Here is a 27119-nt window from a genome sequence, read left to right on the forward strand (position 1 = left end):
ATTCTAACACATTAACAAATGAACAGTAAAAATTGTATATGGATTTCTTGGTAGCAAGGATTCTTTTCTAATTTAAATCAGCAGCAAATTCTTATTCTAGAAGTCATGAACAATGTCCACTTCCAGTATTGCCATATGCAAAATAACCATCTCTGAATTCCAAAAGTTCCATAAGGAATATTACATTTCTTTCAGGGTAAAAATATATTATATTTCCTGAGGAAGACGGAAAACTAGATGAGCAAAGTTCTAGATACATTCATTAATAATAAGCTCACTAGAAAACATAACTACTCTTCACTAGTTCATTGTAAAATCTATTAGGTGTAATCTCCAGAAGTAATTGTTCTTATTGCACTTTATTGACAATGCAGACTATCGATCTTTCACACCTTCTATGATTCTTTCATTTGTATTCATGAAATGTCTATCAGCACACTCTAAATAAATTTGGCAATATAGGCACTAAAACGAATAAATCGATGTGAAGAAACATTAATTTTGCATTATCCTTATTCGTCAGGCAAGCAAACCATAAGGGTTGTAAATGAAGGTCAAAGGTTTTGAAATGGGTCAGAACCCTTGACCTCTAGACCAATACCATTCCCATTAAAAAAGGCTATTTTAAAGTTTTAAGTAGGGGAATTTACTACCAGAAAGGTATCATTTTTAAGGCACCAAAAGAAAGGCTCAATAAAAACAGTCTTCCATTTAATTGCAAAAAAGAAAGCAAGAAACCCCAAAAGAAAATCCAATTAATACAGCATATACAATATTCAAAAAGTTCCTTAGGCTCTGAGTCTTTTCTAACCACAGGAACAGGCAGTTCTCAGGTTCTTAAATATCTAAAACTTTGCCTTTAGAAATGTAGAACGCCCCAAACTGCTGACAACCAGGGTTGCTTTCTTAATTTTTTTTCAAATTCTTAGTACTTGTCAAATCAATTAAGAATGACAGGGTTTTAAAAGTATTTATCACTCATTTCATAACCTCTACACAAAAGGAAAAATTCTATTCATCCCTGAGGATTCAGCATGCCAAGATGCAGAAATCAATCTGTTTCTATAACCTTTAATATTTTATTGATCCTATTTTAACTTACAAAAATGACAGCATAGAATTACTTAGGCACACCAGCATCAAGGTTATGTAAATGCTCAATAGTAAGGTAACATAAAACCCTTAGTATCTTCTCTGTCCAACTGAATAGACACAAATACTATGATTTTTTTTTTTAATCAAAATGCCTTGCACATAATCTTTTTACCTATTACACATAACCTTAAATTTAAAGTAAAATTTAGCTGTAATCTCCTTTGTGCTCAAAGACAGAAATTTCAGACAACATTGTTACTTAAACCTCACCTGAGAGCAAAGAAGCATCACCAGCTCCACAACTGAACTGCTAGATTTCATGCACACAAGACCTACAAAAGGAAAAAAAGGTATACATAAATGCATACTTATATGGCATCAGCTGTTAACACAAACTATTTTGAAGTGCAACAGATTAGAAGCATTTTGACAATCAAAAGAAAGCTGAAATTCTCATACTAATTCCAGTTCAATTTTGTACTTTATCAGCACAAAATAAAAGTATGTTTGTGAGAGGGAGATCATAAATTCCATGCCTCGCATCCAAAGATGCAGCTAATAGTAATACATTACTCCCATTATTCACAGTTTCATAAATGTTTGTATGTCAAAACAATCAGAAGTGCGGTTAACATATGTTATATTAATCCACTGTATCTACATTTTGCTATTTCTTGAAGGATTGGGTCATTATATATGCAGAGAAGGGAAATGGCTTTATGACCTTTGCTTTCTCCATTGCGCGTTCTCCTTTCAGCCCCCAGCTATCAATCAAGTTTCCATTTTGTTTCATGGCAGCAGACATCCCAAACACTCTTATTAGTACTTTGACCCTTAACCCCACACTAAACCCTAGCAGAAGTGCAAGCAGTAACCTATTATATATTCTCAATTGTTTATAAACTAATTTGACTATTATTATTATTTGTATTCGCATTTTGGTTTGGGTTTGTCTATAACTAGTTTTTAGGCCCCAAAATTGGTTTAATGTGTTTATTTTTGTCTAGACAGTTCATACATTCCCAATAATTTTCCTGCTTTTTTTGGTCATCCAATCTATGAAATACTCATATCTGTGTATATAATGTATACTGCAGTCAAAATACTTTGAAATCAGATTATCTTTTCTTTATCTTCAGACAAGAAAAAAAAATGTAACTAAATAGGATATTTACTTCCCTGGCAAATAAAGCTTTGAGAAAAATATCTTTCCTGTTATTCTGACTAAATGAATGAAATAAGTTTGTTCACAAGGCAGCTTCTACTGAAAATGTTTATCAGCTAAAGCAATGCCCACACATATAATCAAAAGTAGAATCCCATCTTTTTCAGTGTTACAGAAGACAATTCATACACTTCTTCCTGCCACTTCTTCCTACCCCAAAAGGTAGGCAAGCTAAATTCCTAAACTAAATAACTTTAATGTCAGTGAAGTTTAATGAAGTCTCAGTTTTGATATCAGCAGTCTTCAGTAAAACACTTGTCACTGTTTGATACTCTATTTGTGTTTCTGACAATGTTAATCATATTCAGCACTACATACAGGATGCCTGTCCTAATCCACAAAACAAGTAGTTTCAAAAATGTTTTAAAAAAAGAACTTTAATTCCCCAGGAAGCAATTAGATCTATTAGTGCAAATACAGCTCAAGTCCAAGCGATCAGCTCAAGTTAAGCAACCATGAGCTTCTAACATAGGAGTGCTCATTACTAGAAGCTGCAACAAGCTCAGGCCCTAATTCAATTTACTGCTTTAACTGGACAAAACCTGCAATTTTCATTCTAAAAATCAGTGGACAAAGCCATTTATATGATCTAATCAAATTATGAGAAAATTGAAAAACTGGTGCTCACTACTAAATTCACAGTGTTCCAATAGACATGATTTTTTTAAATTGAGGACATTAATGTCAGCGTTACAGAACTGAGCCTCATTTTTAAGCAGAGAGAAACCCACCAGTAGAAAGAAAACTCAATCATCTCAAGCTCAACCATTTTAAGCCAACAGCAGGAAGAGCCATGATTGTTGTTGTGCACCTGAATCTTCATCTTCTCAGAAGAAGCAGAGAATTCTTCTCAATACTAACAATGTATTCCTTTTACCTGTATGACTGCCTTCCAATTAGAAACCAAAAGACAGAAGCAGATTCACATGCAAGAGAGATACACCATAACATGCTCTGCATATAGTTCCCAAGAAGCCTTCTGTTACAATATCACAGTAAAAATGCAAGGTCTTTGTACTTAACTTTCTATAGTATACGCTATACTTTACTTTGTATTGAAGTGTTGACCCTGACACCAAGTTTTCTTTTTAAGGCTCACAAAACACATTTCATACACCAGCTTCTATGGGACAATTCCCTGTAAGAGTTGGAAAACTAACGAAGAGACAACAGCAGTTGGCCCCACATAACAAGATATAGGTAACTATGAGATGAGATGGAGGCAAAGAGGTAGCAGAGATGGCAAAGATGAGGAGGCAATGACAATGACCTCAGAGGACTAAAGACAGAAGGAACAGGAGGCAGTGAAATCCAGTGGACAGCACTGTGTGGGAAGGCAGGAAGAAAGCTTCTAAGGCAGAGCCAGCAGAAAAAAATATAGAAATTTTGAGTCTCCAAGGTAAAACAAAGCACACATTAAAATAACCCTTTTTTTTAAATGGAAACTTACTTGTACCTTCTATCAGCAATTCCTGCCCATGGCTGCCCAAAAGAGTCCGAGAAAGAAAGGGAGCAAAATCCACAAAAATCTCTCTCAGAAGTGGGGCAGCTTTTTCCAAAGCATGTTCAAGCCTGTCTGTAATACTAGTAGAGAGATACATGTAATTAACAAAAAAAGAAGGAAGTTGCTGAAATCTTGTAGAAAGAAGTATAGTTTTTGGCAATGTTTAAGTGATATAGATATATAAGAAGGAATCAATAATCTGACACATATTTTGCCAAACCTTCATTAGGTATTGAACATCAGCAAAACTACATTCTTAAGTGATTTGGAATCAGAATACCAACTGTAATATCAAAGCTGTGAGCCGCAGCACAGCTGTTCAGATGTTCAACTGAAGAAGTTACCTCATATTTGAAGCAGAATCCTCAGGCACTGAAGAAACTGTAGGGACAGATGGCAATCTTGAATTAGATGATCCCCTTCCTACAAGAGAAAGTAATAAATAAATGAATTATATAAGGAAACATGCTAGAGGTTAGACAACTGGACCAGAAACTAAACCCTCAAGTTCAAACTCTGAGAAACCATGGTTTTCAAGTGTGTGTGAGGACTAGGTAAACCCTTTCACCTCTTTGTAACTCAAACTTTTTTTTGCCATAAGACTCCTATTTACTTATATTCATATTTACCAGGTATGCCATGGTAAGCTTTTTAAATTTTGCTTTAGCACAAATAGAAAGTAGTACAAGGAAGCCGTGCAGTTTGCTTCATGAAGGAAGTCAGACTAGACTGCAGTGATCCCTTCTGGCCTTGTATGCCATGATTCTCTTTGAACTAATTTAAGAACACTTACAACCTTAAGCAGTGAATACAAATAATGTCTTACACCCTTAATACTCCTGTAGTGTATTAATATATACTAATATATAGCCAAATGGTAACATTTTAAAGTATTTTAATCACTTTTAGTTACTGGAAGTGATCCTCCAATTTCAAATGACTTACACAGAAAACCTTAATTTTTTGTCTAAATTTAAAACATATTTGTGTCAAAATGAAGCAGAATACAAAATGAGTGGGTATTTTCAACAGCCTGACTTAAATTTTTGCAACTCTAGGACTCTGACAAAGACAGCTATGATAAAATTCTCCATTGCACTGCCAGCATCATTAGCATGATGGCAGTGGTATAACCTCATTTATGAGTTATTAACTTTGCCACATCAATTATTCAAAGGTTGATAGGGAAGACTGGGTCATTTATGCATCCTACACTTTAAAAAAAAAATGCAATTGTGTTATGTCAAATTGACACTACATGGCTCTCATCAGCAGAGTAGGAATCTGTAAATACTAAATTCTGCTGTTCAGTATATAAAGAGAAATACAACCTCCATGCTGCAGTATGGATCGGTACTAGCAATGATGAAGAGGGGGTAAGCAAGACAGCCAGAGATTTCACAGATATTTGCTGCCAGGATAGGAATGGTGACTCACAAATCTTGCATTGCATTCCAAACTATAGAGAGGAATGAATCTTAGCAGACAGATTTCTGTGCATTTCCCAGGAGCATGACTGCTTCTAGTCCATCTGCAATCCTATCTCTTTCCAACCTTAGACCCTGTCCTATTCTCTTTCCTCTCACCTCGCCAGTTTCAGATTCTTATGCTGCTGGAAAAGGGGGGAAGGAAAAAAAAAAAAGGAAAAAAGCATGCAAGAAAACAGTTTAATCACTTCAGTTCTCACATCTACCTTAGCAAGACATGACCCTTCTCAGAACTGTAACTATAGAAAAATTCCTGGTCATCCCACCTACACTGGAGTGAGCTCAGTTAAATGCAACCTGTCTGGAAATAAGCTGCTAAGATCTTGAAAGTGTCTACCAAAACGTGTCAACTGCAACTTTTCAAACTCTTTCTACTTGACTGAAGTGGAATAGGTTTGTAAAAAGATGGCAAAGACAGGTCTCTGAGATACCAAGTTTATTTCTCCTGTCAAATTTCAAACTTCTGCTCCAAAACACTGGGATACAGAGGTTTCCCCGAGAAGTGTTGATACTTTGTGCAGTTTTGTTTTGTTTGGTGGTTTGTTTGTTGGGGTTTTTTTCCTATCTGGGGAAGATGTTTTTCTCTAATCTTGTTTCAAAGGCAGCACAGAAACTAATAAATTAAACTAATACATCAAAATGGTGAAAAGTTTTGCTCTGATTTCTTTTTCTTTCTTCATAGGTAGAAGATATCTTTGTGAATGTGATTCGCTTATGCTTTTCATAAATTCAACATGAAGCTCTTATTTTGACTTTGTACAGGATGACAGAGTCAGAAAGAACTTTTGAGTTGGCCATACAAAATGAATGACAAGAAAGTGAGGAACAAAGTGTTAGCTGCAAGCAAGGTGGAATCCAAATCTTCCGGGCATTGGTTCCTAAATAATTTATCTAATAAAGGCAAATCAAAGATATATTTCTGAAAATTTCAATGGCAATGGCAAGATTCTGTAAGTATTTTCATGGATATAATTCCATTTCTTTAAGATCTAGTTTTATATAGTCAAACCACCAAATGGTATATTTCTACCAAAGGAAAAGCAGTCAAATGATGTGCCAAAAATTAGATTAGAGCATCCTGTACATAAAAACAAAACAAAGCCCACAGAAGGCAACAAGCCACATGATTCAGTGGTTCCAAAGACTCCAGTTATTTGTGAGATACTTAATAGCTACAGTCATTCTTTTTTTTTTTCTTACACACATACATTCATACTTAAGTATGTGCAATATGTTGCCTACTGGATTAAGACTTTAAAGCAATTATTTCATTTTCATGATAACCATTATATTTAAATAATTTCACTAGAATTCCCAGCTTTCTCCCTAAAGCCCAACATTCCTATTCTCATTAAACAAGTCCATCTGACTTGAAAATATTCTTAAGTCCCAGGCCCAGTAATGGACTTAAGCTCATACACCATCCATAAGGGGAAATCAGCACACTGATCTGGGTAGTTCAACAGAAACTGAAATGGCATCCAAAGCCTTCAAAATAAGAAAGTCTTCTCAATATGCAGATTGCACATGCAGAATGCCTTGTTATATAAATGCTTGCATGCTTTTTACTACACACAAAATCTGTGACCAGTAATCCACTAATTATTGGGTATGTTAGAAAGTCAAAAGTATAAACAGCTAAAATCCCAACACATTAAATACATAGCAAAATCAAGGACAACTTCATCAGTAAAAAATAAGACCTTAACAGTACAGCACAGTAGCATGAGTTTTACAATTAAATGAGATGAAAATAATTCAATGCAATATTTAGGCCACAAGCAAAATAACTGAAGGAAAAAATTAGAAAAAAATTCAAGGGAAATGTCTGCAAGGACAATGAAATGCTGTAATAGCCACCACGAGGCTAATAAAGAGATAGACTCAATCTAGGGTAACTTGAGGGTTTTGTTGTTTGTTTCATTTTGTGGGATGGGTTGGTTTTATTGTTTGGATTTCTGTTTTTACACACAATGGCACTGGTAAAAATGGTTAGAGTGGGAGATAAAGGAAATCACTGACAACACAGATAGGACATGATTTTTTTTCTTTTAGAAATCAAAACAAATTGTGCATACCAGATCAGGTATAAATGTAAAACTCTATTAAGTTTTAAGTTAAAATTCACTTTTAAATATAGACATATCAGAAAAAGGACTGATAATTTGAATTTGACAACAGCATAAGGCAGGCACCTATATAAACTCATATTCTTTTTGAAGATTATGTAAGGATATTTATGGCCTGAATTTCTTCATGCTTATCACCTAAATCCACATTCCAAACTCATTCATATTTCACTAAAAGGGGTGAATCTCAGATTTATCACAGCTGAGAATTTCAGGGTTTTTTTAGATAGGATTAAGAACAGTGATTTTTGCATTCAAATTTTGGTTTGTGGAAGTACTTTTGACTTTAACTCAGAAGTGGCTTTTTATTCTACTATTTTTTCTGCCTTTAGTAAAAAAATCAAAATACTTAAGTAGCATATTTTCATCCACAACACACATGTGGGTAAGTGCAGTAGCTACTTCAAACATGTGGAACTAAACTGACTTATCTCTTCCTTATCCTTTCACTGATAAACTGGCTCCTTCAAACTGACAGTTTTACAGACATTTGCAAGAACATAAAAGAAAATGCAAATAGATCATCTGTCTAGCACCCTTACAGTGAAACCTTATTGCTTATTCAAGGTCCCCAAGGGTCTAAACAAATAATGTCTCTAGCAATAAAATATTGTTAAAGAAACTCCTTGTGCAAGATCCTTATGCTTTTGCATATACACTTACAAAGTACACTTGGCAATACACAAGCAGTGCATGATAAACTTTACTCTGGGAGGATGGAGATGAGGTTAAAAAAAAAAACCCAGAGAGTCAAATTAAATAGCCTACCTCTTAATTTTGTACAAGACTACCATACATATATACACTGATGCCCTTTATGAAAGGAATATATAGTAAAATAATGGGCTCATTCAAAACCACACTACTGGGGCTGAAAGTGTACAATGCAAGACTACAATGAAAGGTTTTACAAGCTAATGTAAGGGATTTGTTACATAAACACATCTACAGGTTAAACCAAAACAGATTTCATGAAACAATGGGGCACTCTCTAAAGAGAAGTTGCTTTAAAACAGTTTTTATACTGAAACATTATTAAACCATTTCCATTGCATATCATTAGCATTTGAGATTTTTCAAAGTGTCATTCTGATTTGGTAAATAGCCTTCAACTACTGTCACTGTAAAGTTGGAATTCTCTGAAAAGTTACTATAATCCAGTGAATTTCTTGAACCACCTCTGCACTTATGGTAACTCACTTCACATTCATTTTTCTTACTTTAGCTTGTCTCCCACTAACTTATTTTATTGCAAGACTTCAAGGTTATTTTCACCTATGTATAAAAATCAATGAATACCATTCTTCTTGGCAAAACAAGCCAACTGTGGGAGAAAATTTACATTTTCCTATATGTAGGATTAGAATTCAGGAATTACAACTCTTTTTTAATCTCTTGTTACTGCTAATTCCCAGGTTTCTTCCAAGCATCCACCTCCTTTTTCACCTCAGCCTTTGATGTGGCCTTGTTTATGACTTCACACTTTGGGGAACAGCCCATGTCTCTGCTCAGGAGAAGCAGAAATCCCGCTGGCAACTCTGTGTGGCTCAGAGGCAAAACAAATGAAACTCAAAGAACCAAGTAAGACGGGGAGGAGGCAGGCAACAGAAACTGAGTGGAACTTAGCATTTTCTACACTCAGAGTGTCAGTAAGGACATGATGCAATTCACTCCTGCTTCCTACAGACTTTTCCTACTCCCTCTTCATAAACACTGCATTTGAACAACCATTTGCAAATTGAATAGTGAAAGCCTCAAAATTACACTCTTTAGAGTGAAGCACTAATAAAACGCATATGAAATCCTTCAAGTACATAAACAAAGAAACTCAGAGCATCAAAGAAAACAGTGGGAGTGCAAACTGCAAAACAGTTCAAAAAAGTTCACATTACTTCAGAACATTACAACTGTAATTGAAACATTTAAAAGGAAAACTAAGTGACAAACAAAAATACAAGCATCCCACTAGCATGTTCACAATACCTCAGACAACTCTGCCAAGTCCTGCCTATCCAAACATTAGTCCTGCTTTTCCAATAGCCCTTCCTGGACACAGCATGTGTAAAATCTCTGCATCAAATCTCACATTCAGACTATCATCCAATCCAAGTAAGAAACAACTCAAGAAATTCTTCCTCCTTAGGTCATTACTAGTAAATATGCTCTTTGCTCACTACCGCCCTCCATAAAAGACAAATGATTGGCCCTACATGGGCCACAAAGAGGCTTTATTTTCTCCATTAATTTTCAAGATCTTTCAACAATTGGAGAAGCAATTCAAGCAGACCAACAACCCAAATATCAGCCATCACCAACATACTGACAGGCAAGTTTAGACCACAAGGGGCACATTTGTATTCAGGAAAGGCTTTTTGTGCTGTGAAATACTCTGCCGCTTGAATGAGTAAAGATGAAGAAACTTCTGCGAAAAGGCCAGGCTGTCTGAGGCCAAACATGTTTTCACCCTCTTTCAAAGTATCAGAGGAACAGAGTGAGCTTAGATGGTTATCTTTCCAACTTGTCAACACTTTGTATTTGGTAGGCCAGGACATGTCACATCCACTTGATATGAGCTTAGGACAATCTTAGGGGTCAAATATCTGAGATACTCACAGACCTTGAGCTACAGACCTCGATGCAAACTTCAGGAAAAAATATTGGGAAGGAGATTGATGAGTTCTGAGCACTCACAAATGGCAACGGAGGCATCAGGAACCACATAGACTGACTAATATTTCAACACAGATCCTACCTTGACCAAGAAATTTTGACATCACATCTACAGGTGGAGGATACTCACATACTATATAGTTCCCAAATTAAGCTTACATACACATTACAACTAAAACACTATCACTTGCTGGTTAATCCCATTTCAATGTCTGTATCTCCCATTCATCTCTGTTTTGGAGTAAATCAACTCAAGTCTCCACAGTAAAGCATTATACATAATTATATTAAGGTTCTGTTCGCTTAATCAGTTTTAAAAACATATCAAACAAATGCATACAAAACTCACTTTAAAAAATTCTTTGACTTTATAAAAAACAGCTGAAATGTATTTTTAAATGTGACAATAATGTTTAATAAATAACCTTCATATAAAATATGAAAAAGCCCCAAAACCAATTTAATTATTTTTTTTCTTAATTACAAAAGTAAACAGACTTACAATCAATGTTAGCTGAAAAAAAATGAGAACAATGTATTGATTCTCTGCTGCACGAAAACAAGAATTAGTGAAAGAACATGTGATTTGAACTCAGGAAAATTATATATAGTTTGGTTTTACAGGAAGCTCGCTTATTGCTACTTGTACCTCAAATGCAAAAGTTAAAGGTCTTATACAGGACTTTATTTCAAGCTTAAATGTGTGCAATTTACATGAGCAACATAAGTGTAAACCACTCCAACTCTGCAAAATTTTTGTTTCCATGCCATTATTTTACTAGGGAAAAAAGAAACAGTCTCACATTTTAATCTGTTTAAGGCATGATTTCATTCATCCCTTCACTTTTTCTTTTAATTAATTAGGCTGCCAGTCTAAACATGTCTACTATTTTTAATCCTGATTAGTTTCTTTTTATGCATATCAGTTCAGATTACATGTCCAATTTTTGCCAAAACTCCCAGACATGCTGGAAGTCACACAGTTACAAACTACATCAGTATTGTTTATTGTCTGGATTTCTTACACATTCTACAGGCACAGAAGCACTTATTTTTTCTTCTATACTTTCTTAAAAGATTGACTAAATCTGAAAATCAACGTTTCTCTGTTTTGTTTCTATTAAAAGCAAGTGAATACTGACTTCAGAAATTGAAATAATTAAGCCCACATCTAACCTGGGTAAACCAATAAGAAATTAACAAATTAGCAATTACTTTAAACAATTTCAGTGCAGGTAAGGTTTTATTATTTTTAAAACACATTTGCTGCTCAGAGCCAATCTTCCCCAAAGAACTGTGACATTTTAAAAGACAGATAATTTTCCTAGTCCAAACATTATTCCTGGACTAGTAGAATGCTACCTCCTGCAATTTCAGTGACAAAATGGATTCTCCCTTCTGCAAAGAATAAGAACATACTAGATTTCAATAGCCTTTCCTTTATCGTGGTTGGAACAAAACCTTTTTGCTTTTCCCATTAAATGCAATGGGCAGTTGAAGATGGCCACATATACCTTCCAGACACACGAGTACTAGAGGACGTGACAATGGATTACTTTTTTTTTTTCTCCTCAGCCTTTGCGATTTGCATGTAAGTTCATAAAAACAGGAAGTAAGAAACTCAAACATTGAAAAGAAACACCAACAGTCAGGCATAGATTGAGATTTCCTTGATTAAGATGCAAATCAGTTCTAAGTCTTGATGTTAAACTTCATGGGCACAAACAATTATGAAATCCTACACAGCCTTGTGACTTAAACATGGCTAAGTACAAAAGCATGCCTTTGACACAGCATATAAGGTTAAACATCATTTATCTCATACAGAACGACCAGAGAGACTAAGGGTTCAAAGGACCACTTGCTTATAAACAACCTACTCAATTTTGTCCCCACTGAAAAAACTGTCTAAAGCAATTAGTTCAGCATCAACACTGAATGTGACCTCAGGCTAAAGCTATTGGAAACACTTGTATATAATTTTCAGTCCTACTTAGCACTAACACATATATCCTTGGACAAATACCCTACAATTTATAAATAAGTTTGTATTTTACATAACAAAAAATCTGTAACAAAAAGTAGTCTTTAGAATATACCATATTTATACTAAATACAAGTTAATATAGCATGCCTGCTTTACAAAAACTGTGACAAATCTTGAAATTATGACAAATACTGCTCAGACATTTGCATTCGTTCTGCTAGATGAAGGCAAAAGGAGAACCCCCCAAAAATTTAGGAAAGCTTTTTTTTTTTAATACAGCACTACTTTTGTATTTATTTTTTTTTAATTATAAACAGGCTATTTTTTACATTTGTGTAGCTACAGCATCAAAACTAGGAATAATAAAATTATCTGGGGGATAAACTCAGCAAATATCAAAAAAGATTAATTCTTATGTTCTTGAATCCATATAATATCACTGACAATTGGTCCAGTTTAACCTAGAGTCATGTCTATTTTCCTGTAAAGTACCTGCTACTGGTCTTTGTTAGAGGCACAGATACCGAATGCACGCCTGCAAGCTGCTATGTGAGGGGACATGACAAAGATATAGACAAAGTAGTATGCAGGATACAAAGGTCTCAAATATCCTTTTGTTTGACTTGATAATTTAGGACATGTTACACCACATACACTCCAGTAGTTTAGGGGGAAAAAAAAAAAAGTGTAAAACACCATCTCCCCAGATTATTGGCACACCTTCCCCTAAGAAAACACAACCAGCCATAAGTATCAATATTCTTAGTATAAGAAAGACTCATATATAGACACATAATATATACATACACACTAACCAGTGTTACAACAGAAGGCAACTAGTGACTTAATGTCTGAAAGACAACTGTTATCACTTACAGAGTTTTGAGATACAGATAACTATTGAAAAACATCTCACTTTCATATAACACGTAACAAAAAACACGTAACAAAAACTTGTTCATTTGCATTCAGAGTGAATAGCAAGGGAGGGAGAAGCAACAGAGGAAGGGTTGGGATTCAAGTTGTTTTATCTACCCTTACTCACCAGGAGATTCTCCTGACAAATCTGGGGCTTGCGCTGAATCTAAAGAAGAAACCACACTGACAGCATTTGCAGGAATACCCATAGCAGCTGTAGAAGTGGAAATGGTTGATTTCTTTGGTGGTACAACAACACTCCTAGATGAAGACAAAAAGTTAGTAAATAACATTGTATGAAGGTTCACACATCATGATCCTTGTTTACCCATCTAGCATATACACTTCTATGTCCTGCAAAAGTACCGTTCCTTCCCTATTTTCTTTTTCCATCATCTCTGGCAATCTACCCTAACCAAAAGGACACTTTGTCCTTGTTTAGTTTTTATGGTACACTTTAATATATCATCCACTTCCACAAAAGCCATGACAAACAAGCACACAGTTAGAAGATCAGCAAGATAAGTGACCTGCAAGTAGGTTTTACTTTTCACCTTAGTTTCACCAAGATTTGGTTTTAAACTTCAGGCAACTATTTACAACAGTTATCACAGCATTCAAAATGAAAACATTAAGATAAATTATCAACACTCAACGTTGCCTTGACAGTATACTACTTCTTGTATTCTAATGCAGAACAAAAGACTAATTGAAGAAGGATATACTATAGCTAAAAACATCCTAACAGATACCCATATGCACATACAAACATTCACACATCTTAAAAATATGACTAAGGCATGAATTTGAGTATATCTTGTCAATCAAGTTTTACTTATATACTAAATCAAAACATTCTTTGGAGTTAAAGAGAGAATCTCCATCTTGTATACAAGTTAAACATCATGCCTTATAGTCAGCATTAAAGATTACACAAGAGGAAAAGATGCAAAGTGACAAGTTAGGCATGGAGATTTATATCACATGTTACTAAGACATCTATTTATGCTATACCAATTTCAATTAAATTGTAGTACTTTATTCCAAATACCTAAAAGGCCTTGTTAAGCATACGTTAAAGGCATTTTTAATTGCAAGTTAGCTCCATAAACATGCAAAAACCCAGCTAATGAGGTAAAGAGTACAGCTGATATATAATGCATTCCCACAGCAGCGCTTACTTTTAATTACCTGGTGTTAACCGTAAGCCGAAAGTCTTCAACATTCAATTTATTTAATCACATCTTTTGTTGACAGTACTATAACTACACACTGGAAGTATTCCCTTAATAGCTTTAAAATATTCATTTTCTACATAAAGTAACTTAGAAACTTGACCCAAATTCTGGTGTGATAATAACAACCAAAGAAGTTCTGTCAAATATTTCTAAAATAGTTTTTGCTAGAATGGGAAAAAAAGGACTGTATTTGACTGCCTTCTTCAGTCCAAAGGATGTCACAGAAGCTAGAACACATTACTGATTAAATCAGCTCTCCTTAATGGCAGGAGTAGGCAGGCACCATACTTGGAAGCAGTACATGTCGTATCATTATAAGGGTGACTGCTAATGTTAACTATACACTAAAAAAATAGAAGCAACAACACCTGAGCCCCAAGTCAAGATTGTGTCTAAACCATGAATTTTGCTCATATGTTCATGTCAGTTTCCCTGAAACATGAACAATGCACTAAAAAACCCATTCATATATTTAGACTGTCTTCTAAATTTTAGCCACATTACCAACTAATTTTGCATCACCCAGGTATAAGAAGGGGATCTCTTGCTCAATATCCTGTGATATTCACTGTATGGAAACTGTTACTACTGTTCTATAACACACATTCAAATACCTGGAAGGGACTGGATAATTAATACAAGTTTACTGAGTACAAGATGCACGCACACGTAGTAAACTTCTGGACATTTCTCCAACATTCATGACCCAGCACTGAAGTCCAGGTGTGTTCCTTTACAGATTTTAAGTTCTTTTACTGTATAGCTATCCAACTCAAGAAATACTGATCAATAATACTAAACCCAAATCATACAGACATATTACAAATACATGTCTATTCATGTGGATTCTATGACATCTCAGTGCACAAGCTGGAAATATTTCTTTGCACACCCACTAAGTTACAGAAACAATTCTCCATTTGCTGCTAACTAACACACACACACAATTATTTTGGATGCAAGGTGATATGGGAGAATATTTAGTGACAGATTTTGGTGCACATGTAGATGGCAATTGTGCACATATAGGTACTGTCTGTTCAAAACATATTATTCATGTAAGTAATTTTAAATTGGAAAACACTAAATTACCTTGAGGATAAAACCAAATCTTCTAGAGAACTTTTCTGCTTCCAGGGCTTAAAGTCAATCAGAATTGTCTCAAAACATCAAATCAGAATGGCTGTGTCCTCTGAATGCTACTGATCCTACTGCCTGATTCTACTTAAGAGCCCCAGGAACTATGGAACAGGTGGTATTTTAAAGGGCAAGCCAGACCCACACCTTAAAAAAAATTATACATAAATGGTTGAACTTTGACTAATTTTAAATATTAGAACTGCACTCTTTCAGATGAAAATAGAGAAATGAACATGCTGGAAGGATCAAGAAGGAATTTTAGAACAATTTTAGCACTACTACAAGAAGCTCCTCACAGGGCAAGTAAGAGTTCTGGAACTTCATGGGAGCAAGGAAGCCTGTGTGCAGATGGAGCTATTACCTTAACACCGCTCATCTGCAGCTGACAATGAGTGGAGACAAAAGAAATCCCAGCTACAACAGTCTTCCATTTTCTGTGCTGTTTCTGACACAACACTATATATTATCATTCCTTCCTGTAAACTTCTACTGACCTTCAGTGTGCTTAAGTGTAGCTGCACTGAGGGAGTAGTTTCAGCAAGTTGCCAGACTCTCCATAGCTACCCAAGGAGAGGTGCATTCAAGCAAAAGAATTAGAAATTTTTTTTTCTGGGCTGCAACAGACAGCAGTAAATGACCACAATGGTCTCTTCTGCCTTTTAAGATCTTTTGTATACCTCCTCACCTCCAAATCTGTAGAAGTTTGGGAATACAAGTACAGCTGCTTCTCTCCTCTTCAGTAACTTACATTCCATGCAGTATATAAAAAAGGAATTATATTCTAACACTTCCACTATAATTTTCAGTATCTAGCAATGGCATTCACTTCAAGGAAAATAATCTGATTACTAGCACCAGGAGTGTGGCACTAATACAGAGCTGCAAAGTACAGCTGTTAGAAGGCTTTTTTTTTTTTTTAATTACTCAACATCATTCCTTTTGCTTTGATTCAAGCAATAAAAATTAATAAGTACAGGTTTCAGACTTCAAAATATAGAAGAACGTATGCTGCCTTATAAACAGTACACATGGGTGTGCCCACATGTATTCCAGACACAGTCACCACATGCTTTAAGCAAGAGACACTGACACTCACAGTTTTCTGAGAAACTTAGGTTGTTTAAAATATCCCACTGAAAAAAAAGTTTTAGCTTTTAGCTAAAAAACCAAACAAACAAAAAAAACACCTACTTCATAAATTATACGATAATTCCTATATTTAAAGGTCATGTTAGATCTTGGTCCCCTCTGTTACAGGCTTGCTTAAGGATTCAGAGTGTTCATGATGCACCACAGTCAAAGACTTCTGCTGTGCTCCATAAGTATTCAGCAAGAAAAAAGGCAACAGTACAGGGGCTGGAGAAATTGCTGCTTCACATTAAAAAAATCTGAACCTTGGAAGAAAACTTTGGCTTTGAACAACTCGCTATTCTAGCCTCAGACTAGTTCCGAACAGAATTTATTTTAGATAGTGATCTTCAACAGCCAACTGAAATTATTGCAACTTTTCCAGCCAAAATAAGAAAAGAAACAGTATCACTGGTGAGGAAAAAAGGTCCCTTCTCCTGACAGCTGTGTCAATCTGAAGCACACACACAAAAGAAGCGCTGGATATTGTCCAGAAATGCGATGTAATGAAACACCAAACCCAGAATGTACTTTGCCTCTGTCCTCTGGTCAGTTGCCATGACCTTCTGATTCAAAAAAAAAATCCTTAAAATAGCTCAAGAACAATAAACCAAAATATCGAAGTATCTTAACATAATTGCTTTATAGCTATGCATTGCTGCATTATTTGTAATGTCATGTTTACTACTATGTATGTCTTCCCTTTCAACAGTGCAACCGACCAATGTTACAGTTGTAAGATTTGTTTTAAGAGCTTCCATTTCCAGGCCTTCTTCAAGGTATGAAAGTATGGCGTGGCAGTCACATACAGATTCATATTTACCGCATACTGGAAAGCAAATTAAGATATTTGAAGCATAAACATTGGTCATGTTTCTTTATTTACTTTCTGAAATTCCAACATTTTCCCTTATTTGTGTAGTAATATGGTATTTTCTCTGAATATTTAGGTGGAAATGCAACTGTGTTCAAACAGAAATATTTGCCATTAACCATCAATGTTCATTTGTGTTCTTCTTTCAAAAGATTATGCAAATGTTAATAGAATTAAAATGAATACAACTGGCAGAAAGAATACATGAGACAGTTGAAAATCAAGATTAAATATCGTAGTAAATAAACTATGTGGAAAACATGGAGTATTTAGCACATTATTAAATCAGGTAAATTTGTCAGAGAAGTGTCTTAAAAATTAATGTGTTTCCAACTTCCCTCAAGTAATAGGGCACTTGTTTTTAAAAGTACACAAGTCCTTTTTAGTAGCTAAACTGATAAGCATTTCTTAAATATAGCTACACATGTGAATAAAATACTCATCAGTAAGTGGCCTTATAGTATATTTCCTCAGATCTAAAAAATAACATATTTTTAAAAACATCTGTAATCATGCATTAATTTCATCAGAATAACAACATACATTAAGCAACCTCACACGTGGGTAGAAATGTGTCATATGGAAGGAAACCATCAATACATTTTACTCCTTAACATTCACATTATCACACCATTTCAATTAACTCTATGCTTTGGAGTTACCTTTGTATATAACATCCTTTATCACCATATTCAGATACAGAAGAAATAAAATAAACTAGAAAAATTGCACAAAAATTGTTCTTAAGGTGTATTTCAAGCAGACCTCAAGCACTGTGGTAAAAATCGTAGTTTAGTTGCCTCATTTACATGACTGTAGATGTTTGCCTTTTTTTACTTTAAAATCAAATATTTAAGGTTTAAAGTAGGAATTTACAGCACATGAACTGATAAACATAGGTCAGGCATAGTGAGAACTAGCCACCATAAATACATCTTAGCCAGAAGGTCAGTGTGTTATTAGTCCCAATTATGCTGAAGTGTAAGAAGCCTTCGTGTTGCAGACAATTATTCACTGCTGAATGAGCACACACCACTGAGCTGAACACTGACTTCCATCACAGACAAAGGCTTACATAATAATGATCTATTCTGCCAAATTCTATAAGGATTTACTTATTGAAAGCTTTCTTGGTTTCAGATCACTGATTCCTCTGTTTCAATACAAAGATATAAAATATCTATAAATATCTCCTAAATTTTTAGTACATTTTCCTAAATTTTTTTTTTTAAGTTGGCAAGTCTGCAATTAATTTTAAATATATTTCAAGTTACAAATTTTCCTCGGGTGCGAGTCAAATATTCCTAATACAACATGGGCCAGGCCAAACTGATTACCTCACTATAATTTAAAAATACTTACATGAGCTCTAATTCCTCTTGACATACAGGACTTTATGCAGATTTAATTCTTAGCATTCCATTTTTTAGCATTGAACAGCAACACAGGTGACAGTTTGTCTGTTTCCCTATGGGATAATGGTTTTAATTCAAAACCAAAAGAAGTTAGTCTTGTTCCAGGGTACCAGAACGATGCCCACTGCAGGGCTCCTATGCAATGAGCAAAAGACCAATAAAGAGGATCAGAGACTTATTTTTACCTCTACTTTGAGAGCCAGGAAAGCAGCCTGCCATGTCAGAGTCATTCTATGTGCTCTGCTGTCTGTAGATAATACCCATTCTCTTATGTCTCCCCTGAAATACCCAAGGAGAAAAGAAGAATGAAAGACTCTCAAAGCCATGAGAGATCAGGGCAGCGGGGGAAGAGATGATAGAAAGAATACAATCAATTTTGTAAGAGAACTTTAAAATCAGCTTGGCAGGGAGAAGACTTCAAATGGTTTGCCTCTTCAGCCCCTGCATAATACAAATTGTTGGTGTGCCAAAAGAGCTGAGCTTCTCATCACAGCATATGTGCCTTGATCTACAGATCCACCATTCTCATATTCTGTCTTTACCTGTACCTGGTAGACTTAATCTTGTCAACAAGTTTATTCTTTTTACATCTGAGGGCCAAATCAATGAAGTCTAAAATATAAAAAAAGGACTTTGATTAAATTTAACCAAAATACCACAACCAACCATTACAAAGGCATATGCACGCCACTGACTGACAAATGCGTAAACAGGCTGAGCCAAACTAAGCAGCTTATAGATGATGTTCCAAAAAGATAAACAAGCTTATTAACATATCTGTTCTGTAAGTTACAGCATAGCTGCATATTTAAGCTCTATGGTACATGACCATGATTTAAGAGCCTATATTCCTCTGAACCCTCAGCATCAGCTTCCTATGACATGATTATTGAGTGTTTCCACAAAGAGCAGTAGAAGCCAGGAGAGACCAACGTTTTATTTAAAATTGCACAGTAAAAATGGCAAGTGATAGGTTATGGGTTTTATTAGACTAACTGAAGAAAAATGTCATCTCTTTTTTTATCCTAAGCTTTGGTTATTTTTATTTCTGTTTTCTTTAAATTTGCTTGCATTAGCCCCCCCTCTTTTTCTACAAGATTACTACTAAATAAGAAAACTGCTGGTTTAGGACACACTGAAATTGGAACATTAATTCATGTCCCTACAGATCTTGGGAAAAAGCCAATGCAAGTCCTGAACTTTATCATGATAAACCCCTGGCACCCACTAATCACAAGATTGTATCTTCACATAAGATAAGGGGAAGATTTTTGGCATGGGAATGAACACACACACCTAGCTGTTTGCAAAGGCTTGCAACCTGGCAGCCTTTCAGTAAGGTTTCACTCACATAGCTGTTACTGTATACTCTCCAGCTATGGCTGGGAAGTTGATAATCCTTAAGATATGAGGAGAGTTTTGATTTCTGACACAGCATTCCTGAGATAAATGCAGGATCAGAGAGATGCTTTGAAATTCCCAGAGATACCCCACTGGTAAACTGCTACATGGGAACAACTTTTAACAAAGTGTCTTTTAAAAAGAAAAAAAAAACAAGTTAACTCACAGGACTTGTGTTTGCCCTCAAACAATATATTAAATGCAAAACAGACACAGAAAATAAGAGAGCATCCCAAAGCCTGTTTTTCCAAACTTTCCCAATATACCTTAGTATTTTTGTCTACCCCAGAGGTAAGAGCTACTATTTCCAACTCTATTACAGTTTCTTGTATACAGGTTTTTCTTTTGCTGGTACAATTCCTTCCCACTGTTGTCACTAGGTGTCATTTCAGAGCATAAACTTGTATTTTAAGCAGAGTTGTACTATATAAAGATACAGTCACCTTCAAGTGGTCATGAAACTTTCTTGCCTATATAATTTTAAATATAAATTAATATAAGATATAAATTTGAACTATAAATGTTCATATATACAGTTATTCTGATTTATTAGCTAGTTAGCAACATGCCTTATTGTAGATCAACATATTTACCATAGATGCAAGATTGTGCATGGCACTACCTGATGATAATTGACTAGTCCACCATTAAGTACGCTGTCTACCTGACATACCCACAAAAGCAAGGAAATGAAAAATTAAGCCACCTAGAAACACAGACCTGCTGACATGCCGAGGTCAGATACAATTGCTGAAGGACAAAATATTTTATACTAGCTCATGACCTTTTCCTGACATATTTAGCCCCACCCACTAAACATGAAAAGTCACAGGAAACTAATACCCACAAGTTATTACTGTGAAGCAGTGCAGATAGCTACATAAAGCCCTACAAAACCCCTTGCCCTCTGCTCTTCCATTCACAAGCATGGTGCAGTCTACTGCTGCAGTACATGCAGCCCTTTCACTCCTCTGTGTATATTCCTTCATCAGACTAGCTTCCTTTCAGCATCTGATACCGTAATTATGTCTCACGGTTAAGTGAGAGAATGTTGAGAGTTGTGGTTACAAATGGCTGGCAATTCAGAGTTGGGAAAAGGACAACGGAGTCCAGCTGGGACAGTACAGCACTGGAAAAGTAAAAGGGCAAAATAGCAAGTAGTTCAACTTTTCAGTGACTTGCTTTACAAGACACACTGCAACTATACAGAGAAAAAAACACAGAACTGCAAATGACTGAAGGGCTGCTGCCAATGCCCGGTGTTTCATTAGTGTACATGTTATCAAATTAAATCTCACTGTTTCCTCTGATAAGGTTTTGTAGGTATAATCTACCTATGTCAGATATCAGGACTGCAGGTGCCCAATTACTTCCTGTCTAGTTAACCTGCTTTACACCAATTCAAATCATATTTGCACAGGCAGCACAAACCTTCAGTTTTAGCAATAGCTAAAAAATAATTCCTAAATGCCACATGCACTTCTGTACCGGTTCTCCAGACAAATGTTATTTTGTGGTTCAAATCTCTGCCGCTCAGCAATGAACAATAAGAATTTCCTGAGGAAAAACATTAGTCACAGACTAAAACATTATGCTATTTCACATCGACTGCTCACTTGCAGAGCAATAAGGAAGTGCTAAAAGCACTTGGGCAGCAGCAGGGAGAGGCATGACAAGTTCTAATTCAGTGTCCCTCTTCTACCAATTTTCCCCTTCTGCCTCCATCCTCCTACTGCTCCCAAAACAAGTCCTCCTGTTTAGCATCACAAGCAGAACACTGTATTTACTTTGAGACAAGAGCAGGGGGGCCAAATGCTAGCATACACCATCTGTGTCTAATCCAGCCAGGCAACCACCACCACCTCTTCCCCCACTAGTGATATGGCAACCTGAGTTGAGAAGGCATGCTGTGACAGCTTCATCCACACCCCTGGCAGAGCTGCACTCCTTTCTTGAGTCATCTAAGTTTGCTAGTTCGAGCAAGGCAGCCATAGACAGCAAAGACATCAGAGCCAGAGGAAGTTCAGGTAGAAGCAGATGATCAGATACTGGTATGGTAACAAGGGATCCCCTTGCACCAGATAGATCGCAGGATTTCTGGGTATGACTAAGGCTTTTTTAGAGGCAGGAATTCAAATGCTATGGGATTCTTTCCTTCTTTGATTTCTTTGTTGGTTTTGGGAATCCTGGAGAGGTAAGGAGCTAATGAGACTGAAATGTAGGGGACACCAAAATTATAATCAGGAAAGAGGGACTTCAATCTAAAAGGAAAAGAAAGAGAAACAAAGCAGGAATGATCCATTTTAAATCCACCATGGCATTTGAGTATTAAGAAAGGCAGATATTTATTAAAATGAAACAAAATTTAAAAAGCTATTACAACAACAAAGCAAATCTAACAGCTTAGGGATATACCTACTGAATGAAGCCTGAAAGATTTAAAGTAGGCCTTTAGCACCAGAAGGCAGAACACATGCATTTTCATAAATGAATATGGGAGTATTCTATAGGTAGAAGGACACCTAGATGATTACTGCATTGTTTTCAATCCATTTGTAACTATTATTAAACCAGTATTCTTTTGCAGGTGTAACAGTAACTAGATACAGCTTTGTGATCAGTACACAAGCTGATCTACACATCATTACTTTAAGTTATTTCATCCATTTTATTTCCCGAGTCCTTTAAAACTAGCTAAATATGCATAGTACAGCAGCACTCATCTGCAAGTTCTGCACTTAGGAAGAGGTGAACAGGAAAGACAAACAGCTTACACCTGTAATCTTTTCTTTCAGTCTTGCAGTCATTTCTAGGCAATTTATTGGCCCTCTTACCATATTGCTTCTGAGCTGTAACATGTATGGAGACAGGAAAGTTAACTCTTATAAAGAGGTGCTGGCTTCAAGACCTTCAAGTGTAACCCAATCACAAGTCATTTTTCATTTCCACAGTCCTTTGTAGCATAACATTGCATCCCATGAGTTGCAGAGCATACCTTCATGACGAACCTATGTGATGTCAGCAGACTTTGTAGTCAGAGATTCTACTTGTTAAAGCATCTTGATTATATTAAGTATTAGATGACACTGTACATCAGATCTGGCGAACTGCAGTGTAAATTTTTTCTGTTCCTCACAGATATCTTAAGGAAAATGAAATAGCCCAAATATTTTGGAAGTTACATTACCTGTCAAAGGAATGGAACTGTACAGGCTGCTCAGCAGCTCCATCGCCAAGAACTCCAAGGAAGGTTGGTGGCAGAAGAGCAGTATCCACTGCAGTCCCATCAGCTGGTGTGCTTACCAAGCTTCTCAGGATGTCCTTTACGTTGACATTTTTTGCAGGTGGCACAGAAGCTGCAGGCTTACTATCCTCTGTTCCTGTCTCACTTCTGCCCTCCTGAGACTTATTTACTTCTAATGAGAGCGTGCATAGTACTTCACTGATTGCATCTGGACCTGCACTGACATTCAGAGGTCCTGCTTCAGTAACACTACCAGAACTGTTTGTTTGCCCTGAAGCTGGTTCCTCCCCGAGACCAGAATCCCTTCTTTGTACAGATACTGTACTTTCTGAATCTTCAGTGGAGGCTGAAGGACCAACAGCAGCAGATGGGTTTTCCAGATCTGTTCATACCAAAAACAGAAAACACATTTTAAGTTGATTATTAACAGAATTGCATTCACCACATTGCTCCTAAAGAAGTAACACCAATAGGTGACAAGTGAAATAACAGCTATAAGTATTTCCTCTTGCCTACTTAGAGATTTAATATTATCTATAAGTATTTAATAGGAAACTTAGAACAGAAAAATTTCCTTCTAATTTCTGAGAAGCCTGAAAAGTTATAGCATCCAAAAATTGAGACAAGGAAATAGAAGGTATTGGCTCAACAGTCAAAGAATGGAAATCGATCGATTGCCCTAAAGAAGAATAGGAAAAAGAAATCTTACAGTGGAAGCAAAAAGCTGCCAGTCTATGCTTATGCATACTTAACCTTATGCAAAATAGTAATGTTTCTGCAACAAGCATTTGTGAATACTTAGCTATTTCAGTGAGACTAACCACATCTACACCGCAAAATCAACCTATAGATTAGGTTCTTCTCAGATCAGAAAAAGATTCACAAAAATACTGAGGCAAATTGAATACTATATTGTTTACTTATGTGGTTACAGTGTGCATATTTCTATACAATTTCACATGGACTTCTACAGAATTTTGAGATGCATAAGCCACATTATTTCATTTGGCCAAATGATTAACAGTTCACCTGTAGCAGGAGTTTCATTATTTTCATTCTCTGATTCCTTGAATGACTGACTGTGGTTTGGTGGTCGTCTTTCATTCTGGGGTTCCAGTATATCTCTGTATTTTGAAACCATGAGCACAGATATAAAATACACAACAGCCAAAGCCAAAAACTGAGCCTGTTTACTGTCCTCCTGTAAAAAAAGGACACACACACAGATTTTTCCATTACAATTTCAGCAGCATGTTTATTTTTCTGTAAAGTATGCCCAGCACTACCATAAACAGACCAAGAGTAAGCTGATATGTCAACAATGGAAGAACAATATTCTCTAGTCAGAGTTTGTCTCACCTATAAAGCTAGGGAATGCAGCAACTGTATTCAGATGGCACTAATCCTTTCATTTTTCATTTATAAATATGACAACTCTAACTAAAGATTGTGTGTTTTGAATACATGCTTCGAATTAGTGCAGGGACTAGATCCCCTTTATTTATTTACAGGTGTTTCCTCTATTACGTTTCTTCAGATGCACCAAGATATTAACAGCATTTGCTGTGAAGTACAATCAGGCAAGCGTACTCACCAAAACTGTAAAAGCATTTCTAAACTATTATATATTAATGAAGGAAGTGGAAGAAATCCCAGAACCAATGTTAAGGTTTTATTTCATTATCAGATTGTTCAGATGGATGTACTGTACTATGTACAATTTAAACAAGAATTGGCAAATATGCATTTGCATTACAGCTGCAACTTTATGAAGAGATTTTAAGAAAATCTTAAAAACAAAACTTAATATGAATTATGCCAGGTACCTCCCCAGAGTACTCAGTCACTCCTAGTGAAACAGAGGAAAGAGCCACATTCCAGATCTGACTAGATGTTATGATTTAGCCTAAGCCTATCCCCTTTGGCTGTTAAAGGAAGAAAAGCTTTGTACACTTTGGGATCACAGGAGAACTGAATATTTGGATCCTCCACTGATCAATCAGTAAAAGCAAGTGTGTTTGGGTTTTTTTTCCCCTCATTTACATAAGGGCTCAGGCAGCATTCAAATTTTCCCTCTAAGCAGTTCAAGAAGGTAAGTTAAAACTATAAAGCTCATTTTATCATGCTTGTAGTGCCTATTGAAGCCCCACATTCCATGAAGAGTTCTTTATCAAGCTATACCGGGAGAAGTTTAAGAGAAGGTCTCTATTAAGAACTAGATAACATCAATGGATCCTATCTGTTACACTGAAAAAACAACCTATAATCCCCTTGATTCAACCCAAATCCTTAACTTTCAGAGAACAAGACAGAAACAGTAAGCTAATAACAGGTTAGCATCAGGCAAGCAGTATGAGACTGATGAAAGTCCCCTACAATGGTAAGGATTATAAAGAATTTTCTTGCTAGATGAATTTTTGCAAAACAGTTTCCAACTGTACTTAATAAAGTGAATTAGCAGTGATCCAGTGAATAAGCACCACCCCTTCCTTAATTTTTTTCTGCTATGTTTGTAGAATTCCTTGAAATAAAGTTCATATACTACTGAAAGTACTACTGGTGATGGTTAAGTGGAATCCATCTGAGTTACTCCTGTACTGGTTCAAATTGTGCCAATCACAATTCTGTGTGCTGAACAAAATGTAAGAAACTGCATGCAAATTGAACATAAAATATTTAGATGCAAGTATAAGCAGCTGAGATAAAAACTGTTCCAAAACAGATCTTTTAAAGTCTAATTTTTTTCCACAGCTCAACACAGTAGCCAAAAAGCAGAGTTATTGCATCATTTCATATTTGTTCGTGAAACAGAAAACCTAGTGGATTAGATACGCAAAAAAAGAAAAAAAAAGCAGAGGTTGTGTGTGTATATTGGTTTTTTTAAAAGAAAAAATGACTACACAAAATTTGCTTGATTTTGAAGATTGCATCATTAAGATTATTTCAGTTGCCACCAGTATGGAAGATTCACTTCCTATTACTCTTTTGCACACTGACACTGAAGTAAGGGTTGAAAGAAGCTTGTTTCAATCAATAGTTGCTGTAAAGATAAAAACCAAAGATCCTTCACTATTCTGGATAGAACAAAAGTCACTATGTAAATCATTATACTTGCTAAATAGTCCAATTATTGTAAAATAAGTTCTGGTGTCCAAGCTTGTGGCCACCAATGACTCACAGGCATCATAGCTGCTGTATTCGCTTACAGAGATGGTTTTTTTAAGCAATCAATCTCAATTTCCTCAATATCAGCTATAAAGTTGCTGACACAGGGAAAAGATATTTTTAGTCAATTCAAGACTCAAAAGCATATGCATATTTACAGCACATGCACACAAATTGGTTCCTCTGAGGGGAAGTAAAGGAATTAGAGATGACCTCTAATTTTTAATTAGCTAGAAAGATACTCATTTTTCATAAAGTATACATAAACATCTTTATGATACATACTATACATAAACAGTTTGTCCATGTACACCATGTGAAAGTATGTATTTGTACTAAACACAACGTATTTCATATACAATAGGCAGAATTCCAAAGAATCAGCTCTTAGGAACACACTGAAGAGCCTGATTGGCAGGCAGCAATTTTAACCTCTCCCTCGTTCCAAACCCAAACACTACAACAGCTGCAGAGTATTACAAGTTCCTAATTGCTGCAA

At 35.7% G+C, this 27119-nt stretch overlaps 1 protein-coding gene across 5 annotated transcripts in view; it reads right to left on the reverse strand.

Annotated features, from left to right (window-relative positions):
* Nucleotides 1-27119, reverse strand: part of LRBA (LPS responsive beige-like anchor protein) — a 434158-nt gene that overhangs the window by 309969 nt on the left and 97070 nt on the right. For 4 of the 5 annotated variants that reach the window (XM_069780575.1, XM_069780564.1, XM_069780535.1 and 1 more), the window contains 6 exons: nt 24485-24656; nt 23399-23837; nt 13143-13276; nt 4169-4247; nt 3771-3904; nt 1366-1427 (listed from right to left, as the gene is read on the reverse strand). In XM_069780575.1, the coding sequence (XP_069636676.1) occupies nt 1366-1427; nt 3771-3904; nt 4169-4247; nt 13143-13276; nt 23399-23837; nt 24485-24656 (1020 nt within the window). The remainder of the gene's footprint in view (nt 1-1365; nt 1428-3770; nt 3905-4168; nt 4248-13142; nt 13277-23398; nt 23838-24484; nt 24657-27119) is intronic. The other variant, XM_069780554.1, reaches the window with a different exon arrangement.

This window comes from Haliaeetus albicilla, chromosome 1, assembly GCF_947461875.1.
Source record: "Haliaeetus albicilla chromosome 1, bHalAlb1.1, whole genome shotgun sequence".
NCBI classification, from domain to species: Eukaryota; Metazoa; Chordata; class Aves; order Accipitriformes; family Accipitridae; genus Haliaeetus; species Haliaeetus albicilla.